Raw genomic sequence first — 21,206 nt, forward strand, 5'->3', positions numbered from 1 at the left:
TAAACAACAAATACATACATATATACATTATTTTATTTTTTTTATTTTACCTGCATTGTTGTTTTGTTTTGCAAAGTTTAAACACTTTAGTTTAAAAACCGAAGACAAATCTACCGCTGCACACAAACTTCATCTTAGAGATCTGCAAGGGACGGATTTTAGTCCTGTGCCCGCCCGCAAAAGCCTACATAAAAGTAACTTATACCCCCATTAGGTACATTAGGCACGCATAAGTCCGCTGTTGATTCACAAACTATTCATGCTTTCGGGACTCTGATCCATAGTATTTTTGCGTGAAATTTCAAAATATTTGCATAGTTTTCAAAATGAATGTCCTGTGAGTGTTTTATAATGAATGCTTACCCATAGAGGTGGATCTTGTAAGGGTCAGTGGTGTTTATGCACATATAAGCACCAGCATAAACAGATTTACAATGTATTTACTGTATTTTTCATGTATATGTTTATTTTATAATAAATACAAACAGTAGATATTCAGTCACTTAAGAAAGAGTACTCTGAAGTTGTGAAGAATGTCTGAATAAAATAATTTAGGTGCTTTAAATCTGTATATGTATATTCATGTTAAAAAGTTAAAGCAGAGGGTTTTCTTTTAAATTCAAAAGTACAGCTTTAATTTAAAGTTTGTTTGAATTTTTTATAAAATGCAGGAGAAAAATAAAAAGGCAAAACAAATGTTTAGGTTAATAAAAAAGGTTAAAAAATAAACACCTTTAGAGGAAATGTCAGGCATGGGGGGGCCTTGCAAAATTGACCGGAGAAGAAGGGGGCCCTGTTATAAAAAAAAGGTTGAGAACCCCTGTAATAAAATAGTACGCTGCAAGCTAGCACTGAAAATAAACATGTTTGATACATTAATGTTTGACTTTTGTGTTTGTTGTTGTTGTTGTTTTTTTTACTAATTTGGAATCGAATCTGGGAATCGAAAAGAATCGGAATCGATAAGTGGAATCAGAATTGAAATCGATAAAATTCAAACGATACCCAACCCTACTGTTTCTTGTCCTCAAATCTGATTGGCTGAAAGGAGTGCGATATTCTTTTACCATTTGTATCACTCCACTTGTGGTATTTCTCACAGTGTCATACGGCCGAATCACAGCCATTTCGCATTGCTAATTGTGTGATTTTGCTTATTTAGAAACTAAACACAAGAGCAACTTCGCAATTTCAAGACTCTGCTCTAGTTTTCTGCATCACAGATATTTCCATTCAGGTTTAAATAGTAAAGAGAAAATTGAGTAGCTTTATAACCATATAATCATGACCATGAAATTAGGAAACAGTCAATAAAGTACAACTTCCAGAACTTTTTAAACTCTATTCAGACATTTTGTCTTCTTGATTAACTTCCCGCATCTAGTTATTTACCTGTCTCTTAATTCTACTTACTCAACTTCAAAGCTGCAAAATGGACACAAAGCACCACAGAAGTGTCAAAGTCATTAAAGTACTATGATTTGTCTAGCTTTCATTAAAGGGGTTATCCGATGCCCATTTTCCACAAGTTAATATGATGCTTTAGGGTCCAAATGAAAAGTTTGTAATATACTTTGATTAAAAATTCTCTATGGTAGTGTAAAAAACACTCATTTTATCTGGTAAAAAAATGCCTCTGTTCTCAGCAAATGATATCAGTACCTGGCCCTTTAAATGAAATGAACCTCTGCTCACCCCGCCCCTCAGTTCTGTGGGGCGTGTCATTATATAGCACACGGGTGTTGCCTAGACAACAGTTGGGGTTATAGTTGTATAGTTTGGGGGGAAATGGCACTTGGGGGGCTTTGAAGACACTGTACAACCCCATCCATTTAAAATTTAATTTAAAAACCGGAGTTGGAACCGAAACAAGATGACACCCGCAAAGAAGTTCAGCAATTACGGCTTACACTGGACGTGTCTGAATGGTTAGTAAACTTAATGTCACTTTGATTTATCTTTGTATGTACTGGCAGAGTACAGTACTGAGAGAGATTAATTCATTTGCTAAAGTAAAAAAAAATGGGTGAACATTTAAGCATGGTGATTCCATCATTTTGCCAGGGGTTGTAGACAGGTGTGTGCCTTTTTTCAAATCATGTCCAATCAACTGCATTTACCACAGGTGGACTTCAATCAAGTTGTAGAAACATCAAGGATGATCAGTGGAAACAGGATCCACCTGAGCTCAATTTGGAGTCCAATGGCAAAGGCTGTAAATGCGTACATACATACAGTCAAGCCCGAAATTATTCATACCCCTGGCCAATTCTGACCTAAAGTTACTTTTATTCAACCAGCAAGTTTTTTTTCTTTGGACTGGAAATGACACAGGGTTCTCCCAAAAGATAATAAGATGATGTACAAGAGGCATCATTGTGGAAAAAAATATTTCTCTGATTTTATTTACATTTGAACAAAAAGTGGCATGTCCAAAATTATTCATACCCTTTGCAAACTGTCACAGTCTGTGGGAAAATCCAAAGTTCTATACCATTCCAAATAGTCCAAGCTGTTCTAAAGCATCCTAATTACCCTGATTCATTGGGAACAGCTGTTTTAATCAACTCAACAGCTGAAAAACAAGCTCTCTGCTGTTGGTTTGTGGACAGTCATGGCTAAGACAAAGGAGCTCACTGAGGACCTGCGGCTGCGCATTGTGGCTGCTCACAAGTCAGGAAAGGGTTATAAGACCATATTAAAAAATACAAGATGTTCCGCACTGTGAAAAATCTCAGGGGACGCAGACCAAGGAGGACACCATTTCTCCAGATAAGGCACACAAATGCCCGCTTGGCCTTTGCAAATGCTCATCTGGACAAAGAAGAAGACTTCTGGTCTTCCTTATGGACAGATGAAACAAAAATTGAATTGTTTGGCCACAATGATGTAGCCTTCATTTGGCGTAAAATAGGAGAAGCCTTCAACCCTAAGAACACCATCCCCACTGTCAAACATGGTGCTGGGAACCTAATGTTTTGGGGGTGTTTTTCAGCCAGTGGACCAGGAAACCTAATCACAGTAAACGGCACCATGAAAAAGGAGCAATACATCAAAATTCATCAGGCAGTCTGCAGAGAAACTTGGCCTTGGGCACCAGTGGACATTTCAGCACGACAACGACCCAAAACACACAGCAAAGGTGGTGAAGAAATGGTTAGCAGACAAAAACATTAATGTTTTGCAGTGGCCCAGCCAGAGTCCTGACTTAAATCCAATTGAGAATCTGTGAAGGGAGCTAAAGATCAGGGTGATGGCAAGGAGACCCTCCAACCTGAAAGAGTTGGAGCTCATTGCTAAAGATGAATGGGCAAAAATACCAGTGGAGACATGCAAAAAGCTGGTCAGCAATTATAGGAAGCGTTTGATTGCTGTAATAGCCAATAAAGGCTTTTCTATTGATTATTGATAAGGGTATGAATAATTTTGGACATGCCACTTTTTGTCCAAATGTAAATAAAAGTTGAGTAATATTTTTTTCCACAATGATGCCACTTGTACTTTGTCTTATTATCTTTTGGGAGAACCCTGTGTCATTTCCGGTCAAAAAAAAAAAAAAAACTTGCTGGTTGAATAAAAGTAACTTTAAGTCAGAATTTGCCAGGGATATGATTTTTTTTTTAATACATTTTCAAAGATTTCAAACAAACTTCTTTCACGTTGTCATTACGGGGTATTGCTCGTAGAATTTGGAAGAAAATAATGAATTAAATTCATTTTGGAATAAGGCTGTAACATAAAATCTAGAAAAAGTGAAGCGCTGGATGGAGTGAATACTTTCCGGATGCACTGTATTTTCATGCTTCCAAGAAAGCTCTTAAATTAGCAAATTTTTTAGACATTCACTCCCCTAAAAACATGTTTTGGTGGCACGTACAGTTCTTTTCTCTTTTGCTACCTAGCAACAAAAGAGGAACATGGGTGATTTAGTATTGACGCTTGTGTCCTCTCATTTTCTGTTCTTGAACCATTCAACAAGCCCTGTTGCCTGGAGACCAGTACATCCTCTCATCAGCAGCGCAAGAGCACTCACTGCCATCCTACATGTGACATTTCGGAACAGGGCTCCATGCCGTCCGGCTATTTATTCAATGCATCAGGCCTGCCGCAGACGGGCCGCACAGGGCTGAGCGCTCATTACTATACATTAGTTCAGCTTGCAGACAACCCAAATGCATCTGTCTGGAGAGTTACTCAGGTAGAGCTGTGGTTTAAACATCAAATTTAGCTGTGAACTCTTGTAAATGGTTCCTTGAGGACAGAGGATTGCTTTATTAAATTTGTGGCCCCCTACATGGACAGCAAGTGCAAGGATAAAGCAGAAATAGGACAAATGAAAGAAGTCTGAGATCAAGCTGAGAGCGGTTAACAGAGAGCGAGAGACGGGATAGGACAACCAATTCTTCTCCTGGTGGTCCACCTGCAGAGATGAGATCCAACTATAATCCACACCTAAAACAGCCAATCGATTCCTCTAGGTTTATTTCAAAATCACACGTAGGTGTGTGAGAGCAGGACTGGCACTACGGGTGCTGGACTGGTCTGTTACGCCCCATGGCTCAAAAGGACGTAACAAAGACAGGGACACACACAAAAGTGCCGAAAATGTACGAAATTTATTAACAAAAGAGAACTATACAAAAAAGAAACGACGTAACATGAGATTGTCAGGAATCAGTGGTGTAAAGTTAGGTGAATGCATGAAGTGTGATGGACTGTAGTAATGTGGGATGCAAAAGCATAAACAGAAAACAAACGGAGCAAAGTCCAAAATGCAGCCGCGCCCGCAGTCAATTTTCATAAGGCCCTTTTTAAGAGAAGAGACCGGAAACCAACAGCAGGTGTCCTCGATAAGCACGCCCACCACAAGCTCCTTTGGAAGGCAGCACAATTCCAGTTCAACTCAGGGATGACGCACATAGGTCGTCACACCCCACCCCTTAAGACAGGGGTCTATCAAGAGACCCTGTAACATACAAAAAAAAAAATTAGCAAAAATTTAAGTGCACTCTAATTACCCAGAGGAGCACGCGACAGGGCATCAGCGACAACATTTTCAAATCCTCTGACGTGTCGAATATCAAGGGAGTAAGCCTGTAAAAACAGAGACCAACGAATGAGCCTTTGATTTGGGCAATGGAAAGAATTCAGGAACGTCAACGGGTTGTGATCCGTAAAGACCACAACGGGTTGACCCAAACCAACGTAAACCTCAAAATGTTGCAAAGCCCAAATCAGAGCCAAAGCTTCCTTTTCCACTATGGAATAATTCAATTGATAGGAATTAAACTTGCGAGAAAAGAAACTGACAGGATGGATGACACCTTCCTCATCGGCCTGTTGAAGCACAGCCCCTGCACCAACTTGGCTTGCATCCACCTGTAACGAGAAAGGCCTCTCAAAACAAGGAGCAGCCAGGACAGTGGAAGAACACAATAGAGACTTAACATTGTCAAAAGCCAGTGCACAATTCAACGACCAAACAAATTTTGCCTTAGCCTTTAAAAGATCAGTGAGTGGTGCGACAACGGAAGAAAAATTGCGGCAAAAGGAACGGTAATAACCTACTAATCCTAAAAAGCGCATAAGCTCTTTTTTTGTAGTAGGAACCGGATAATCACAAATAGCCTGAACTTTAGCACTCAATGGCCGTACCTCCCCGTTACCCACAACTTTGCCGAGATAAGTTATAGTAGCCTGAGCAAAGCTACATTTTGCAAGATTCACTGTCAACTTGGCAGCTGACAAACGGCGTAAGACAGCGCCCAAGCGTTCTAAATGTGAATCCCAACTGTCGCTAAACACTACAAGGTCATCTAAATACACCGCACACCCCTCAAGGCCCGAAACTACTCGATTCATCAGCCGTTGAAAGGTGGCAGGTGCATTTCGTAACCCAAAACTCATAACCCGATAGGAGTAGAGGCCTGATGGAATAACAAATGAGGAAATTTCCTGAGCTCTTTGACTCAAAGGCACCTGCCAATATCCTCTCAGCAGGTCAAGCTTTGTTACAAATTTGGCAGAACCAACCTGATCAATACAATCATCCACTCGTGGGAGTGGGAAACAATCCGGCCTTGTCACACTATTAAGTTTACGGAAGTCGGTGCAAAATCTTACCGAACCATCAGACTTTGCAACCAGCAAACAAGGCGATGCCCAGTCTGAACTCGAAGGAACTGCTATATCATTTTCCAGCATATATTTGATTTCTGCTTCCATCAGCTTTCGTTTCTCTGGTGATACTCGATAGTAACGTTGTTTTATAGGTGGGGCGTTACCCACATCAATGTCGTGCTCAGCCCAGTCAGTACGTGTTGGCGTGTCTCCAAACAATTCTGGAAAACTCTGTAACAAAGAAATCAAATCTACAGACTGTGAAGGTGACAAGTGAACCAGAGTAGCATCAAGTTTTTCCAAAGATTCGGTATTGTTTAATCGCCCATGTAAAACACTATCATCAGGTTCATAACCCTCTTTTTCCCACTCTTTCTCCCCTGAACAAAAGTTTGAAACATCAGACGTTGCGAGTAGAACTGAATGAACAGATCCATCATTATTTGACTTAGAATTCTCATAGTACGGTTTTAACAGGTTTACATGATATAAGTGAGTAGACTTCCTCCGATGTGGAGTTGCCACTATGTAGTTTTCATCGCTCAGTCTACGCTTTATCACATACGGGCCCTCAAATTTCGCTTCAAAAGGAGAAGTCGGCAGGAGACGTGACACAAGAACCTGATCTCCTGGCTCAAAAACACGGCGTTCAGTTTTACGATCATACAACCGTTTCATCTTATGCTGTTGCTTTTCAAGCTTAACACTGGCTAACTCTCTTGCTTGTATCAACCTCTGACGAAATCCATCGACATATGCAAGCAAATTTTGTGGTGAATCTGAACTTTTAACGGAATTTTGAAGTACTGCCAAAAGCCCACGAACTTTATGACCAAAAACTAAGTCGTTAGGACTAAATCCAGTGCTTTCTTGTACCACTTCACGTGCAGCCAACAATAACCAGGGCAACCCCTCCTCCCAATCCCTATCCAACTGTACACAATAAGCACGAAGGAGAGATTTCAAAGTCTGATGAAATCTCTCCAACGATCCTTGGCTTTGTGGATGGAATGCACTAGCAAGATTATGCTCAATTTTTAGCTGTTTTAATACTTGTTGGAAAAGATGAGACGTAAGGTTGGTACCTTGATCACTCTGAATGATTTTAGGAATGCCAAAAATTGACATAAACTGTGACAAAGCCTTTACAATTGAACGTGATGTAATTGTGCGCAAGGGATAGGCAGAAGGAAAACGTGTAGCCAAGCACATAACGGTAAACAAATACTTGCTTCCTGACTTGGAACATGGTAGAGGACCCACACAATCCACGACAACATGTTCAAAGGGTTCACAGTTCGCTGGAATCGGATTTAATGGAACTGGCTTCAAGATCTGATTCGGTTTACTAGTAAGTTGACAAGTGTGACACTTTTTAACATAAGCGGAAATATCACGCTTCAATCGTGGCCAAAAAAAATAACGTAGAACCCGATTGTAGGTTTTCTTAACCCCAAGGTGACCAGATTTTTCATGAGCAACTTCTAAAACCTTAGAGCGAAACTTTGTGGGAACAACTACTTGAACAATAGGATCACCAACAAAATCCTGGCCATGAGGACTCCATTTCCTCAGCAAGAGTCCGTCCTGAATAAAGTACGCTCTTGCCACATCGGATACGTCACTGTCAGAAAGTGCAAGAGTGAATAATTCAGACAATGAAGAATCTGAATGTTGTTCCTTACTCCATTCATCTGTAGAGAACGTAAAAGACAAATCAGACAAGTCAGGTATAGGAAGAGAAACAATTGCCTTTGACACTTCTTTGGTTTCATCGGTCAGGACACACTCAGCCTTCTTGACCATAGCCCGAGTTGCAACAGCTACAGGATCTCCCTTTATAACTTCTTGAGTAACCTCACTCTTCGACAAAACCATAGGAAATGACGGTACACTAGGCCAAACCTGACCTCCTGCCAATTTGTTACCCAAAATAAGGTGAACCCCCTCAATTGGTAACACAGGACGCAGTCCTACCACAACCTCACCAGTCACTAAATCAGAGCTAAGTTTCACTTTATGTAAAGGCACTGATAACGTATTTAATCCCATTTCTCGAACTAACATGCTCTCACCAGTTTCAGATTGCGAGGAAAATGGCAGAGTGGACTCTAAAATGAATGAATCCACGGCTCCAGTGTCCCGCAGGATTTTAATGGGAACTTCCATAGATCCATCCAACAAAGACACTCGCCCTTCTGTAATAAAAGGAGCAAAACTAGACAAACAATCATTAGAAAGTTTAATATCAGTGTCAGTATCACATAAGTGAACAGAATTGGCCATTGCGGCAGGTTTAAATTTACCCATCTCAACGCGTTTATTTTTACTTTTAAGTATCAAACAGTCAGCTTTCCAATGTCCTTTTCCCAGACAATAGTTACAAGTTTTGGACGGATCAAATTTGCTTGAAAATGTGCGATCAGACTGTAAAGTGGTATTTGTAAAACGAGCTAAGCCAGCGTCCTCCCGTGTCTGCCAAACAGCAGCAGTACTCCTATGAGTAAGCACATAGTTATCAGCCAATGACGCAGCTTCTTCAGGAGACTGAACTTTGTGTTCATTAACATACGTTGCAATTTGCTCCGGAACAGAGGTTTTAAACTGTTCAATTATAATCAACTCAAGCAAATCATCAAAGGTTTTAACGTCAAGGGATGCACACCAACGCGTAACATGTCGTCTTAAATCCCGCACAAACTCCAAATGGGTCTGACCTGGAATCATCTTACATGATCTAAATCGTTGTCGATAAGTTTCAGGCACACACTCATAGACTTTCAACACTGCCGCTTTAACAGTATCATAGTCCTTACACTCATCAATAGTTAAAGCAGAAAAAGCTAATTGTGCCTTACCAACTAACACACACTGCAACAACAATACGCAGTTTGTTTTGGACCACCCTTGTAACTCAGCGACACGTTCAAAAAGAGAAAAAAACACATCTGGATCATGTTCATTGAATTTAGGAACAAGTTTTAAATTTTGATGCAGTGGAAAACTTCCAGAAGCACCAGATTCTAGTGAACTATCAGTATTCACCTTACTTTCCTGTAAAAGTTTGAGCTTTAAATAGTCCAGCTCCATTTTTGCCTTCTCTAACTCAAGTTTACTCTGTTCAGATCGTTGTTTCATTTTCTCATGATCTATTTGCAATAACAACAACTCTTTTTGTTGGTCAAAAGTTAAAACAGACTGTGAGGGAGATAAGTTTTGTGCTTGTACGTCCTGAATTTGCTCCATTGTAGATGATAAAATTCCTTTATTTACCAATTTATTTTCCAACTCAATTTTAATAGTACTCTCTTTCACTCTCTTATCACTAATCGTAATTTCATAAAACTCCGCAATTCTTAAAAGCTGCTCTTTTGTGCACTTATCTAATGATTCACGTGAAGGTGATTTAGCAAACTTTTCTACATCCGCCATAAACGCATCACAGAATGCAAGCAACTAATTGTGCAAACAAACACTTAGAATTTTCCCCCTATCTACCTTCCCAAATAATCTAACTTAGTAGACCCTAATCTTCATGTAGTTACAGGCGGGGGGGAATTAAGCACACGAACCCAATGGGTGAAATTGCAACTAGTTAAACCAGCGACAATTCACAACACCACGGAGGTGCTCCCGAGACAACCGCTACTACCCGCTTTCACCACAACACTACAAAAACAACAAAACCGACTTGTCTCAAAGGAAACAAGTCGCTTAGCCTATCCGGGAAAAACTCCAAGTAAAACAAACAAATTTGCACAACAGTTACTTACCCGTCCGTGACTTCGAACGGCGATCGAATCATTGCGAGCTGCACAAATCACTGTCAGGTGTGTCCCTAAACACAGAACTAAATTGCGCAGTGACGTCAAATTATTCAAATAGGATTTCCCTCAAAACGTCACGAACAAAAAACCATCTCAAAACTGCGTTCAAACGAATGAATGAAATCAAAAGCAAAAACTCGACAAAACAAATGAGTTTATCAAATATTTCAATCATTCGCAAACTATCAAACAAAAAACGACGAGCCCCCATTTGTTACGCCCCATGGCTCAAAAGGACGTAACAAAGACAGGGACACACACAAAAGTGCCGAAAATGTACGAAATTTATTAACAAAAGAGAACTATACAAAAAAGAAACGACGTAACATGAGATTGTCAGGAATCAGTGGTGTAAAGTTAGGTGAATGCATGAAGTGTGATGGACTGTAGTAATGTGGGATGCAAAAGCATAAACAGAAAACAAACGGAGCAAAGTCCAAAATGCAGCCGCGCCCGCAGTCAATTTTCATAAGGCCCTTTTTAAGAGAAGAGACCGGAAACCAACAGCAGGTGTCCTCGATAAGCACGCCCACCACAAGCTCCTTTGGAAGGCAGCACAATTCCAGTTCAACTCAGGGATGACGCACATAGGTCGTCACAGGTCAAATAAAAAATAAAATAAAGAACACTGTTGTGACCTGCTTGGCACAACACAACAAAACTAGATCTCCCAATTTTAAAGGGGCCTATCATGCTTTTTCACTTTTTGAATTTTAGCCAGTGTATGGTGTGTTTGTTTGGGCATGAAAACATCTAAGTTACAAATCTCATAGTCCACTCCAAAGGGAGATATTTAGTTCTTGAAAAATCCCTTTTCAAGAACTACAACGAACGACTACTTTGGACTATAGCATAGTCAATTTAGCCGATGTGTTTTTGTACAAAAAAAAAAAAAAAAAAATCCATATTATAATGTAAGAATCACTTAACATGGAACTTGCTGCTTTGGGAAGGGGTGTGGCAGGACTGAAACGCTGTCTAAGCTGTTTGCCAATGGCAACGCAGTGGAACTGCAAACCAGTCACAACACATTTCGTTTTTCAGAAGGCGGACCTCATCAAAGCAACGAGTGCACTTAGTCCAGGAGACGGCATTAGATGTATTCAACTTAAAGCGGCGTTGAGCAGAGCGATCTGTAAATTGGTACTTCGATGTTATACACAGATTAGCCTATATCAGCTTGGCACCTTAGCACAAAAACACATTCAGCTAAATTTTTATTTTCAATTAGTGACCAAAATTTCTCCAGAAGGAAAACAGCTTATAAATAGTTCATTTAATAAAGCTGATTTTTCACTAAATATGAAAAAAAATTCATGTTTAAAAATTAGACAAGTTTTGTAATCAATGTGTAAAATTAGCTACAGGACCCTTCTGCCCCACCAAAGAAATTGACCACACCATCCCATCAAATTTTTTATAATTCGACCACTGATAATAAAGAAATATGTGGTTTTGCCACTTTACGGCACGCCACTCATTCAAGTGTCACAACTGACATGCAGGTTATAGAAGAGCATAGAAAAAAATGAGTGAGAGAGTCAAAAGCTTTGAAGGCAGATTATAAACAACACATTGGTATTATTACTATACTAATAAGCAAATTTCTGAAAAAAAGAGGTTTTCTGCTCTTGCCTCAAACCACACTCTTATGTACATTAAGTAACTCTTATGAAAACTGATAAATTGAAGTTACTTGTCTACTGTAAATGTCAAATGACAGGAATGAAGCTCTGGCCCAAAATTTCCATTGTTTACTTAGCCCTGTACCATTATAAACCCTGGGCTGTAGTTGGGTCAGTGTCAGAGAGCTGCAGGCCAGTTGGGCCAGTGCTGTATCTTAATTCTTTATCATGTATATCATGAGTATTTTTCATTTGGTTTTTTAAGACATTTGGTGGCAAAGTCTTTTCAACCCCTTTTAATGTTGTAAATGTTTTGTATAAAAGTTAGGGTTCAGCCATTTTTAGGATGCTTGACAGCTTTTTTATTATACTGAAAAGAGTGGGCTTTTTCCACAGCAGAGAGTAAGTCACACAGGAACAACTTATGAGTAAATAATAACTGCTCCTAAGGTGAACTATTTCTTTTCTAATTTATTTCTCCCCTCATCAGATGCTGACACAGGAGGCGTGTTTTTTCATCCTCGCTTTCGATCAGCATTTACAGACTTGTTTTTATTATTCCCTTGTCACAGCAATGGCCAAAGGTGCTGATGAAATTTGCTAATAATTTCTGTTTCACAATCTCGGAGCTGCCAAGGCGCAATGCTTTATTTCTCACAGATTTTATTTAGAGCTTAGAGATTAATGTGAAATAGACTGCATGAGAAATCCAATATGAATGGGGAAAAGAAAAGGCAAGCACAGCATAAGGGCTACAGACCGCTTAAACGCCATCAGGGAAGCTGTTACTAACCAGGCACATTTCCCACTGGACGTTCATACAGACGCCTAATAAATATATAATCAAGCATTATACAATCTAACATTTCATTCCTTGCTCTCACAAAATAAAAAATGTTACGTATTGTGCAGAATCTGCAAAAAAGACCCATAAGGCATATCCATGATGCGAAGTTCTATAAAATGACCGCTACATTTCTGACATTCATTGAACATGAGTATGAACTGTAGAATGCATTAACATAAATGCATAAAACACATAAAGTACCTGAGGCTGGACAGATCTCCCTTGGCCGACATTGACGATCCATGCGAGTGTAGATAAGAGGGTGGACGGGAGGCCTGAGGACCCCGGCGGATAAGTTTGCCGGTGACGGGGTCATACGTCCGCATTTCCGGTGCTGGCAGGGGCTTCTGCTGAACAAGAGGGGCCTGGAACAGAGGCTTCGGGATGGACCCGGGGATGTCTTGAAACATGGCAGGACTACTGCTCCTAGACGACATAAAAAGATGTTATACTTAACCTCTAATCTAAAAAATAAACTCTCCAAGCTCCCGTAACCCTCCCTAAATCCTAAATGTATATGACTTTCTTCTTTCAGACGAATTCAATGTCATTTAAGATTTATACAAAAAAAATGTTCCAAGCATTTCACACTGGCCCCGGGGGAGAATCCTGACATGCCATTTCCTCATTTGACGTGTTTTAAAATGGTCATTTAAAGCTTTCTATAGATGTATTATGTGTTATATATATATATATATTCATGCCTGTGAGGCAAGTATTCACTGAGTTTCGGTTCATTTTTGTGAAGCGCTCCCTTTTAAGACCAAGATGGCAAAAAGCACACCTTGTTTGTTTTCTTTATTTTACAAAAGCACAACGTTTTGTTGATTTTGTGAGTGCACACAAATAAAATTAGACCCTTTACAGTTCCAAATGATGTATAAGGGTGTGTTCACACTTGTCATGTTTGGTTCGATTAAAACGAACCCTGGTGCACTTGCTGTTAGTGTGGTTCGTTTGTACTCTGGAACAGAGGATTTGGATGGACCCGGGGATGTCTGGAAATGTGGCAGGACTATTGGTCCTAGACAACATTAAAAGATGTTATATTTAACCTCTAATCTTAAAAATACACCCTCCCAAGCTTCCATAACCCTCCCTAAATCCTAGAAATGTATGACTTCTTCTTTCAGACGAGTTCAATCTCATTTAAGATTTATATAAAAAAAATGTTCTGGCTCTTCCAAGTCTTTCACGCTGGCCCCAGGCCATCGGGCACTGCTTATTGTGGAGCCTTGAGTTCATATCAATGGTGTTATTTGCTATAATTTCTGAGTTATTGTCACAAAGATGAAGTTGACGCTCCTAACATTCCATTTCCGCATTTGACGTGTTTTAAAATGTTAATTTAAAGATTTCGATAAATATATTCTGTGTTCTACAGATATATTCATGTCTATGAGGCAAGTATTCACTGAGTTTCGATTCATTTTTGTTAAGCACTCATGTTTAAGACCAAGATGGCAAAAAGCAGTCAATGTTTGTTTTCTTTGTTTTGTTGATTTTGTGAGTGCACACAAATAAAATTAGACCCTTTACAGTTCCAAATGATGTATAATAGTGTGTTCACACTTGTCATGTTTGGTTCGATTAAAACGAACCCTGGTGCACTTGCTCTGTTCGGTTCGTTTGAGTAAGTGTGAATGCTGCCATCCGAACCCTGGTGTGCACGTAACAAGCGGACCGAGACCACTAAAAATACTCTGGAACAGAGGCTTCGGGATGGACCAGGCGATGTCTGGAAACATGGCTGGACTATTGCTCCTAGACAACATTAAAAGATGTTATATTTAACCTCTAATCTTAAAAATAAACCTTTCCAAGCATAACTCATCTAATAATTATTGAATATTGCAGCAGCCAGTACAAGCTGAAAGATTTCTTGCCAAGGTTTTGTCATATTCTATTCATGAGTGTTGCAGTTCAGTGAGTGCAGTTCAAATACAAAGAAGCATTCACCAGTCAAGACAGAAAATACTGACAAAACAGAAGACTGCACATGCAAACATTAAGGATAAAGAAGAGCAAGGCAGACAAACAGAGTAGAAGAGAATAATATGAATACCTGTGTGATTTGATATAGTCCTCTTTGAGGGGAAAGAGTCGCTCATCGACTCGCTCCCAGCGCTCCAAACAGGCCCACAACCAATCAGGATTCACCACATGGAGATGTTTACAGCCCTGAGCTTGACGAACTTTCTCTGTACCTAATGGAGACATGCGCACACAAAAAAAAAATATTGAGATAAACACCACACTTTCCATGTGTGCATCTGCCCAGTGTTTCTCACTCCACTATCAGCAGTGAGGAAACGTAGTCAGTGCCACAACAAAAGAAAACTGAGATGAAAAAAAAAAAAACTTGTTTATGAACAAAAGCAAAATGTCAAGACATATTTTTCAGTTCCTGCAGTGCAAATCATTGTTCCTAGCTCTGGAAAATACATTCAAAGTTTGAAAAGTTTATAAAACTACAAAGAATTGTACAGGCTACAGTGACACTATAGTCATGTTTACACATATAGCTTTTAGGGCCCTGTTTACATCTGCTATTAAGAAGCACTTTGGTCTATCTTAACAAAAGTGGACGACGCTAAATACAAGTGTGAACGAGGCATAAAACATGCATTCGGCTGGATTGCGTTCAAACAGAGACTAAAGACCATCTACTGAGCTAATTAAATATTACAATTTCATTTCCTATCCGTTAATCAACAAGATTAAAATGCTAAATTAGATTAAATGGGTAAGTGTATGTGACTTATTGAAAATAAGTGTTGTTCTTTTCAGTGTTTTAATTGTGCCTGCACATAAACAACAAGACAGAAAAAAACAAACAATAAAATAACATGAAAAGAACAAAATAAATACGCCTATACAAATTATATTTCATTTTAATAATAATACAATTATTGTTAAAATAAAAAAGGAACAAAAGTCTGCTTTAAGTTAAGTTTAAGAAACCAGAAATGGCTGAAAGTGCATACTGTTTGTTTTCTTTATTTTACAAAGGCAACTTGCAGAAGAATGTTTTTTTTTTTTGCACAGTTTTACCTATGTGTAGCTGATTGTTTCATTCATGCAATAAATGTTTTAAAGCTAAAATGTAAATTCGGCAAACTAATTTCACAATATTAGATGGAAAGATCAGGCAAAAGCCCACATACACAGACCCATAGGCCCTCCTCTCAACAAAAAAAAAAAAATAGGACAGAAGTGGTCGAAAGTGGACAGAAGAGCTAATTGTTTTTAAAGTTTAATTCTGTTTAGACTTTATATTATGATGTCGGAACACTGAACAGTATTTATTTCGACAGAGGAATAGTTTATTAATTAATGTCTTATACTGTTGCGTTATAATAAAAGCACTACCTACCATTCAAAAATATTGCGTCTATAAGACTTGTTTTTTTTTTGTAAAGTTAATACTTTAATTCAGCAAGGACGCATTAAATTAATCAAAAGTGACAGTAATGGCATTTATAATAATGCAAAAGATTTCCATTTCAAATAAATTATGTTTTTCCATTTATTTTTCTGTTCCAATTATTAAAAATTCTTTAAAAACTATATTAAAAAGTGTTTTTCTGAGCATCAAACCAAAATTAGACTTATTTCTGAATGATCATGTCACAAAGAAGACAATGCTAACAAAGCTAAAAAAATTCAGCTTTTCACCACAGAAATAAATTAATATTTGAATATTTTATATTGTAAAATGTAATTTTAAATCGTTCACATATTCAAACAGTTATTTTAAATCGCGATATTTCACAATAGTATGATATAAAAGTTTGATCGAATCAAGAAAGTTTTGGTGAACAGAAGACACTGCTTTCAAACATATATTAACAAATGTACAGGCCAGAACTTTTGAAAAATAGTGCATCGTTTTATAAAAGTTCAAAAAACATCTGCAATAAAAAGACACTCCAAGAATCAAGATTGGATATATGAAAACTTTTCACAAAAGCTTTTACAGCGGAATTTAATTATCGAAACCCAGCAGCAAAAACATGCGATTAAGTTCAGCAAGTGTTATTAAATTTTAGAAGATTTGCATTGATTTCAGTGTTTGCATTCCCTTCACAAATCAAAGACCACAATCAGTTTGCTTTGTGCGTGTGACGAGTAAAAATCACTGTAGCACAACTTCTAACTACTTTGCTTCTGTCCATATGCGTATGTACATACTTCTTTCCCAGCGTAGTTCAAATAAGAGCACGCTCGTCCTCAAACAACACCAATCATGTCGGTCCAAATGGGACACGAATTAAATCTGCTCAGAGCCACCTACTGCCTTTGATTAGGGAACGTCCTGTGTGGCTGTTCTCGTTCGAACCGATCATGTGTGAAGTCGTGTCTGTATAAGCGAGGGATCAGAAAGCGGGAAGGACATCCACGCAATTACACAAGCCAGCCACCAGACAAATAATTTGGCACCAAAGGCTGAGATCTGTGAAAAGCTGTCAAAAAATATACAGTAGACTGAGAGAAAGTTTGGCAGCTCTCTGCTTCTTTTTTTCTCCCGCCTGGCTTTGTGAATTTCCTTCCACTCTTCCTCTCATTAGACGCTCAACGTTAAAAGTGTCTTGTGGTCGCGGCGTTTGGCAGAGCTGAGGACGCTGACGGACGAAGGGGGGGATGATAACAGTTAAAGCGACAATGTGGTGACATTGGAGCGTGGAAATGTTTGCTTAATGCTTAATGGTGGCCAATTAGACAGCACTCGACAGTAATTACGCTAGCACTTGATCGTCCAAGTGTGCGTCTCGGTGTGTGTGTGTGGGCTTGTTCGGGGGCGGAGAGTGTCGAGAGGAGCACCGAGGAACAATAGGCTCATTTAAGTTTGAATAAATAAAGTTCATGAAGTGCCAAGACTGTGTGTCAGACTTCATGTTGACCTTCTGCTGCTTTCACTACTGTTAACACTTTGCATAATGAATTTAAAGAGGAAAAGCAGTCATCTGTAGAAGTTATTCTGGATGATGCTGAAATAAAGCATCATAAACTAGATGATCTGCATGAGACTTGAGGCAATTACAGATAAGACACAATAAAGGCAAGGGAAAATAAACGTTTGAGAGTTAAATTACTAGTTAAAATACAAGGTTTAAAATGTATTTATATTTCCTGTAGTTATGTTGGTTTTGTATGGTTTTGAAAAACATCTATATAATTTTTAAGAAATGTTTACATTGGAATGACTCTATTTGTACATTTAACCACTAAAAAAAAAACAGTTTTTAAATATAATGTTTAAGGTATTTTTATAATATATAATTTGATTTAATTGTTAATTAACATAAAATAAAAATAAATGACATTTTTGGGAAGTTGCTTTATATTACATTTAACAAATTAAACAAAATTTCCTTTTCAATACTACTACTAATAATATTAGTATAAATATTATTATTGGTACATAAAATATTAGTCAAAATAAAGTACTACTAGAATATTTCACTGGATTTGTTAAAAAAACAAGATTTTTTAAATATAAAATTAAAAAGCAGAGGTGTATTTATTTGAAGATCTGCAAAATTTGGTCAAAAAAGTTACAAAATAAATTAAATTCGCCTTAATAATAATAATAATAATAATAATAATAATAATAATAACAATACCAACAACAATACATTTTTTATGAATATTTACTATTATTATTGCTACATAAAATATTAAACAAAATCAATTACTATTAGAACATTTAACTAGATTTGTTTTTAAAAGTATTTTTTAAAAATATGACAAATAAAATAAAACTAAATAAAATAATATGGGTCACTCCATATTACATTTAACAAATTAAACTAAATTTGCCTTGTCAATAATAATAATAATAATAATAATAATAATAATAACATCAATAATATGTTATTATAAATATATACTACTATTATTATTATTATTATTATTATTATTAATATTATTATTATTATGCTACATAAAATATTAAACAAAATAAATTACTATTAGAACATTTAATTTGATTTGTTTCTAAAAGTGTTTTTTGTTTGTTTGTTTTTACAGTAAAATTGTAAAGCAGAGCTGTGCTTGTTTGAAGATCTGTAAAATTTGGCCAGTAAAATAAAAAAAAAAAAAAAAAAATGTGCCTTGTCATTAATAATAATAATAACAACAACATCAATTATGTTATTATGAATATTTACTATTACTATTACTATTATTATTGCTGCATAAAATATTAAACAAAATAAATTAATATTAGAACATTTAACTTGATTTGTTTTTAAAAGTGTTTTTTATTTGTTTGTTTGTTTTTACAGTAAAATTGTAAAGCAGAGCTGTGCTTGTTTGAAGATCTGCATAATTTGGCAAATAAAATAAAATAATACAATTTCTGGGGAATCACTCCATATTACACTTAAAAATTAAACTAAATTTAATAATAATAATAATAATAATAATAATAATAATAAATTTTATTTTGAATACTTACTTTTATTATTACTACATAAAATATATATATATACACATATATATATATACATATATATATATATACATATATATATATATATATATACATACATACATACATACATACATACATATATATATATATATATATATATATATATATATATATATATATATATATATATATATGTATGTATGTATGTATGTATGTATGTATATGTATGTATGTATATGTATGTATGTATATGTATATATATATATGTATATATATATATATATATATATATATATTTTTTTTTTTTTTTTTTTTAATTACTATTAGAACATTTCCCTGGAGTTATTTTAATAATAATAATAATAATAACAACAATAATAATAATAATAATAATAATAATAATAATAATAATGATGCTATTATGAATTTGTATTATTATTATTATTATTATTATTGCTACATAAAATATTAAACAAAGGTTTTTTTTAGGTAAAATTGTACTTACAAGCTGTGCTTGTTAGAAGATCTGCAAAAGTTGGCCAAAAAAGTAACTAAAATAAAAATAAAATTTGGGGAGTCACTCCATATTACATTTAACAAATTAAACTAAAATTGCCTTGTCAATAATAATAACAATAATAATAATAAATGTTATTTTGAATATTTACTTTTATTATTATTATTGCTACATAAAATATTAAACAAAATAAATTACTATTAAATATAGTATATTATATAGATGTACTATAATAATAATAATAATAATAATGCTATTATGAATATTTATTATTATTATTGCTACATTTAGTACAATTGTAACAAAAGTTGGCCAAAAAATTAAATTAAATTAAAATTACGTTTTTGTGAAAATGTGTATATCACATCATTGATTCACATTGTAGTGCAAACTTTGGCTGTAATATATAATCAACAGTCTGACATCCTCACTGACACACAAAATAAAAAAACACTGTGCTATAAAGCAAAGCCCTTGTGCTACTGTTGGAAATGTTTTGTCTGGAGTGTCAGCAGTCAGTCAATCTGGACAAAATAGGACATCATAGTAGTGGTGACATCTCTGACAGGTGTGTCATCCGAATCCTGCCCTGTTACAAACAGGTGAGAACTGACAACAACATACTCCTACAGATAACAAGCAATTAGACAGAAACAAACCTGCTCTGAAATGAAAACAAATGTGTGATGTGTTTCCACACGGCTTGAAGCGCTAATCATTTTACTATGGCCATCATTTGTGTTGACCTCTATGATTAGCAGAGAGTTGAGACGAAGGCCGTTTCTCAATACAAGTACGCAAAGTTAGGACAAGTCCTGTAATTCTGCAAATGGAACAGCAGAGTACTTGATTACGTCAGTCAGCTCGCCTTTTCTACTCCGGTCATCTTCACTGCAAGTATTTACAATAAGACGAAATATGATATCAACCACCTCTGCCTCTTTTCGTTTTCATTTAAACATATTAATAGCTGCAAAAACGCAGTTCAGGGAATGTACAACATTACAGTGAAACGAAATATTTTGTATAAAACAGCATTGCCTCTTTTCTGTTTCATTTAACGTTAAACATATTAATAGCGACAAAAATGTAGTTCATGCAACGCGTTACAAAACAATAATTACAATAAAAGGAAGTGATATCAAACACCACTGCCTCTTTGTTTTCTTCAAAATATAAACCACAACTCTATTTTCGTACTCATTTGAAAAATAATAAAACATATTAATATGTGATTTAAGCTATATGTGCACTGTGTGTAATACATCTTTACTCCATGTGTAATAAAATGAAACATGACAAGCACAACTCTGCCTTTTTAGTTAAATGTCTGTTTTAATGAACAATATTAGCCTTTATAAAAGAATAAGTATAAAGTATAAGAGACTTATGTAATCGGAAATAAAGACAAAAGCAGACAATTCGGTCAAATCCATGCTAAAAAGTCAGCGTTGAATTACGATTGATAAATAATTTATGAAGCATAACTTTGTCCTCAGTCAAAATGATATGACCTGGAATAAATAATAGATTCACAAGACCAAAAATTAGCTGTTAGATTTACCCAAAACGAATTATACCTCTTGTTTAACCACTACAGAGACATCAGGACCAGCGGCAAACGTCAGAAGGACTAGCCGTGGTGAGGCTCTCTCTGCGGGATACATGACCACTGAGCACCCGGTGTTCGCCTGGAACTCTCATCTCCAAACCCGGCGAAACTAATTTTCAAATAGGCGCTGTCTTAGTAAATAAACCGCAGATTTTAAATGACACAATAACAGTAATATTTTGAAAATTATGCGGGTTTTCTCCTCCGCCATTAACGCTC

The 21,206-nt window shown here is 36.4% G+C and overlaps 1 protein-coding gene across 1 annotated transcript in view; it reads right to left on the minus strand.

Annotated features, from left to right (window-relative positions):
- The window catches only part of ctdp1 (CTD (carboxy-terminal domain, RNA polymerase II, polypeptide A) phosphatase, subunit 1), a 180,534-nt gene that overhangs the window by 121,030 nt on the left and 38,298 nt on the right, over positions 1–21,206 (minus strand). The window contains exons 9-10 of the mRNA XM_073822056.1: positions 14,485–14,626; positions 12,621–12,845 (exon numbers count right to left, since the gene is read on the minus strand). Of these exons, the coding sequence (XP_073678157.1) occupies positions 12,621–12,845; positions 14,485–14,626 (367 nt within the window). The remainder of the gene's footprint in view (positions 1–12,620; positions 12,846–14,484; positions 14,627–21,206) is intronic.

This window comes from Garra rufa, chromosome 17, assembly GCF_049309525.1.
Source record: "Garra rufa chromosome 17, GarRuf1.0, whole genome shotgun sequence".
Lineage (NCBI taxonomy): Eukaryota > Metazoa > Chordata > Actinopteri > Cypriniformes > Cyprinidae > Garra > Garra rufa.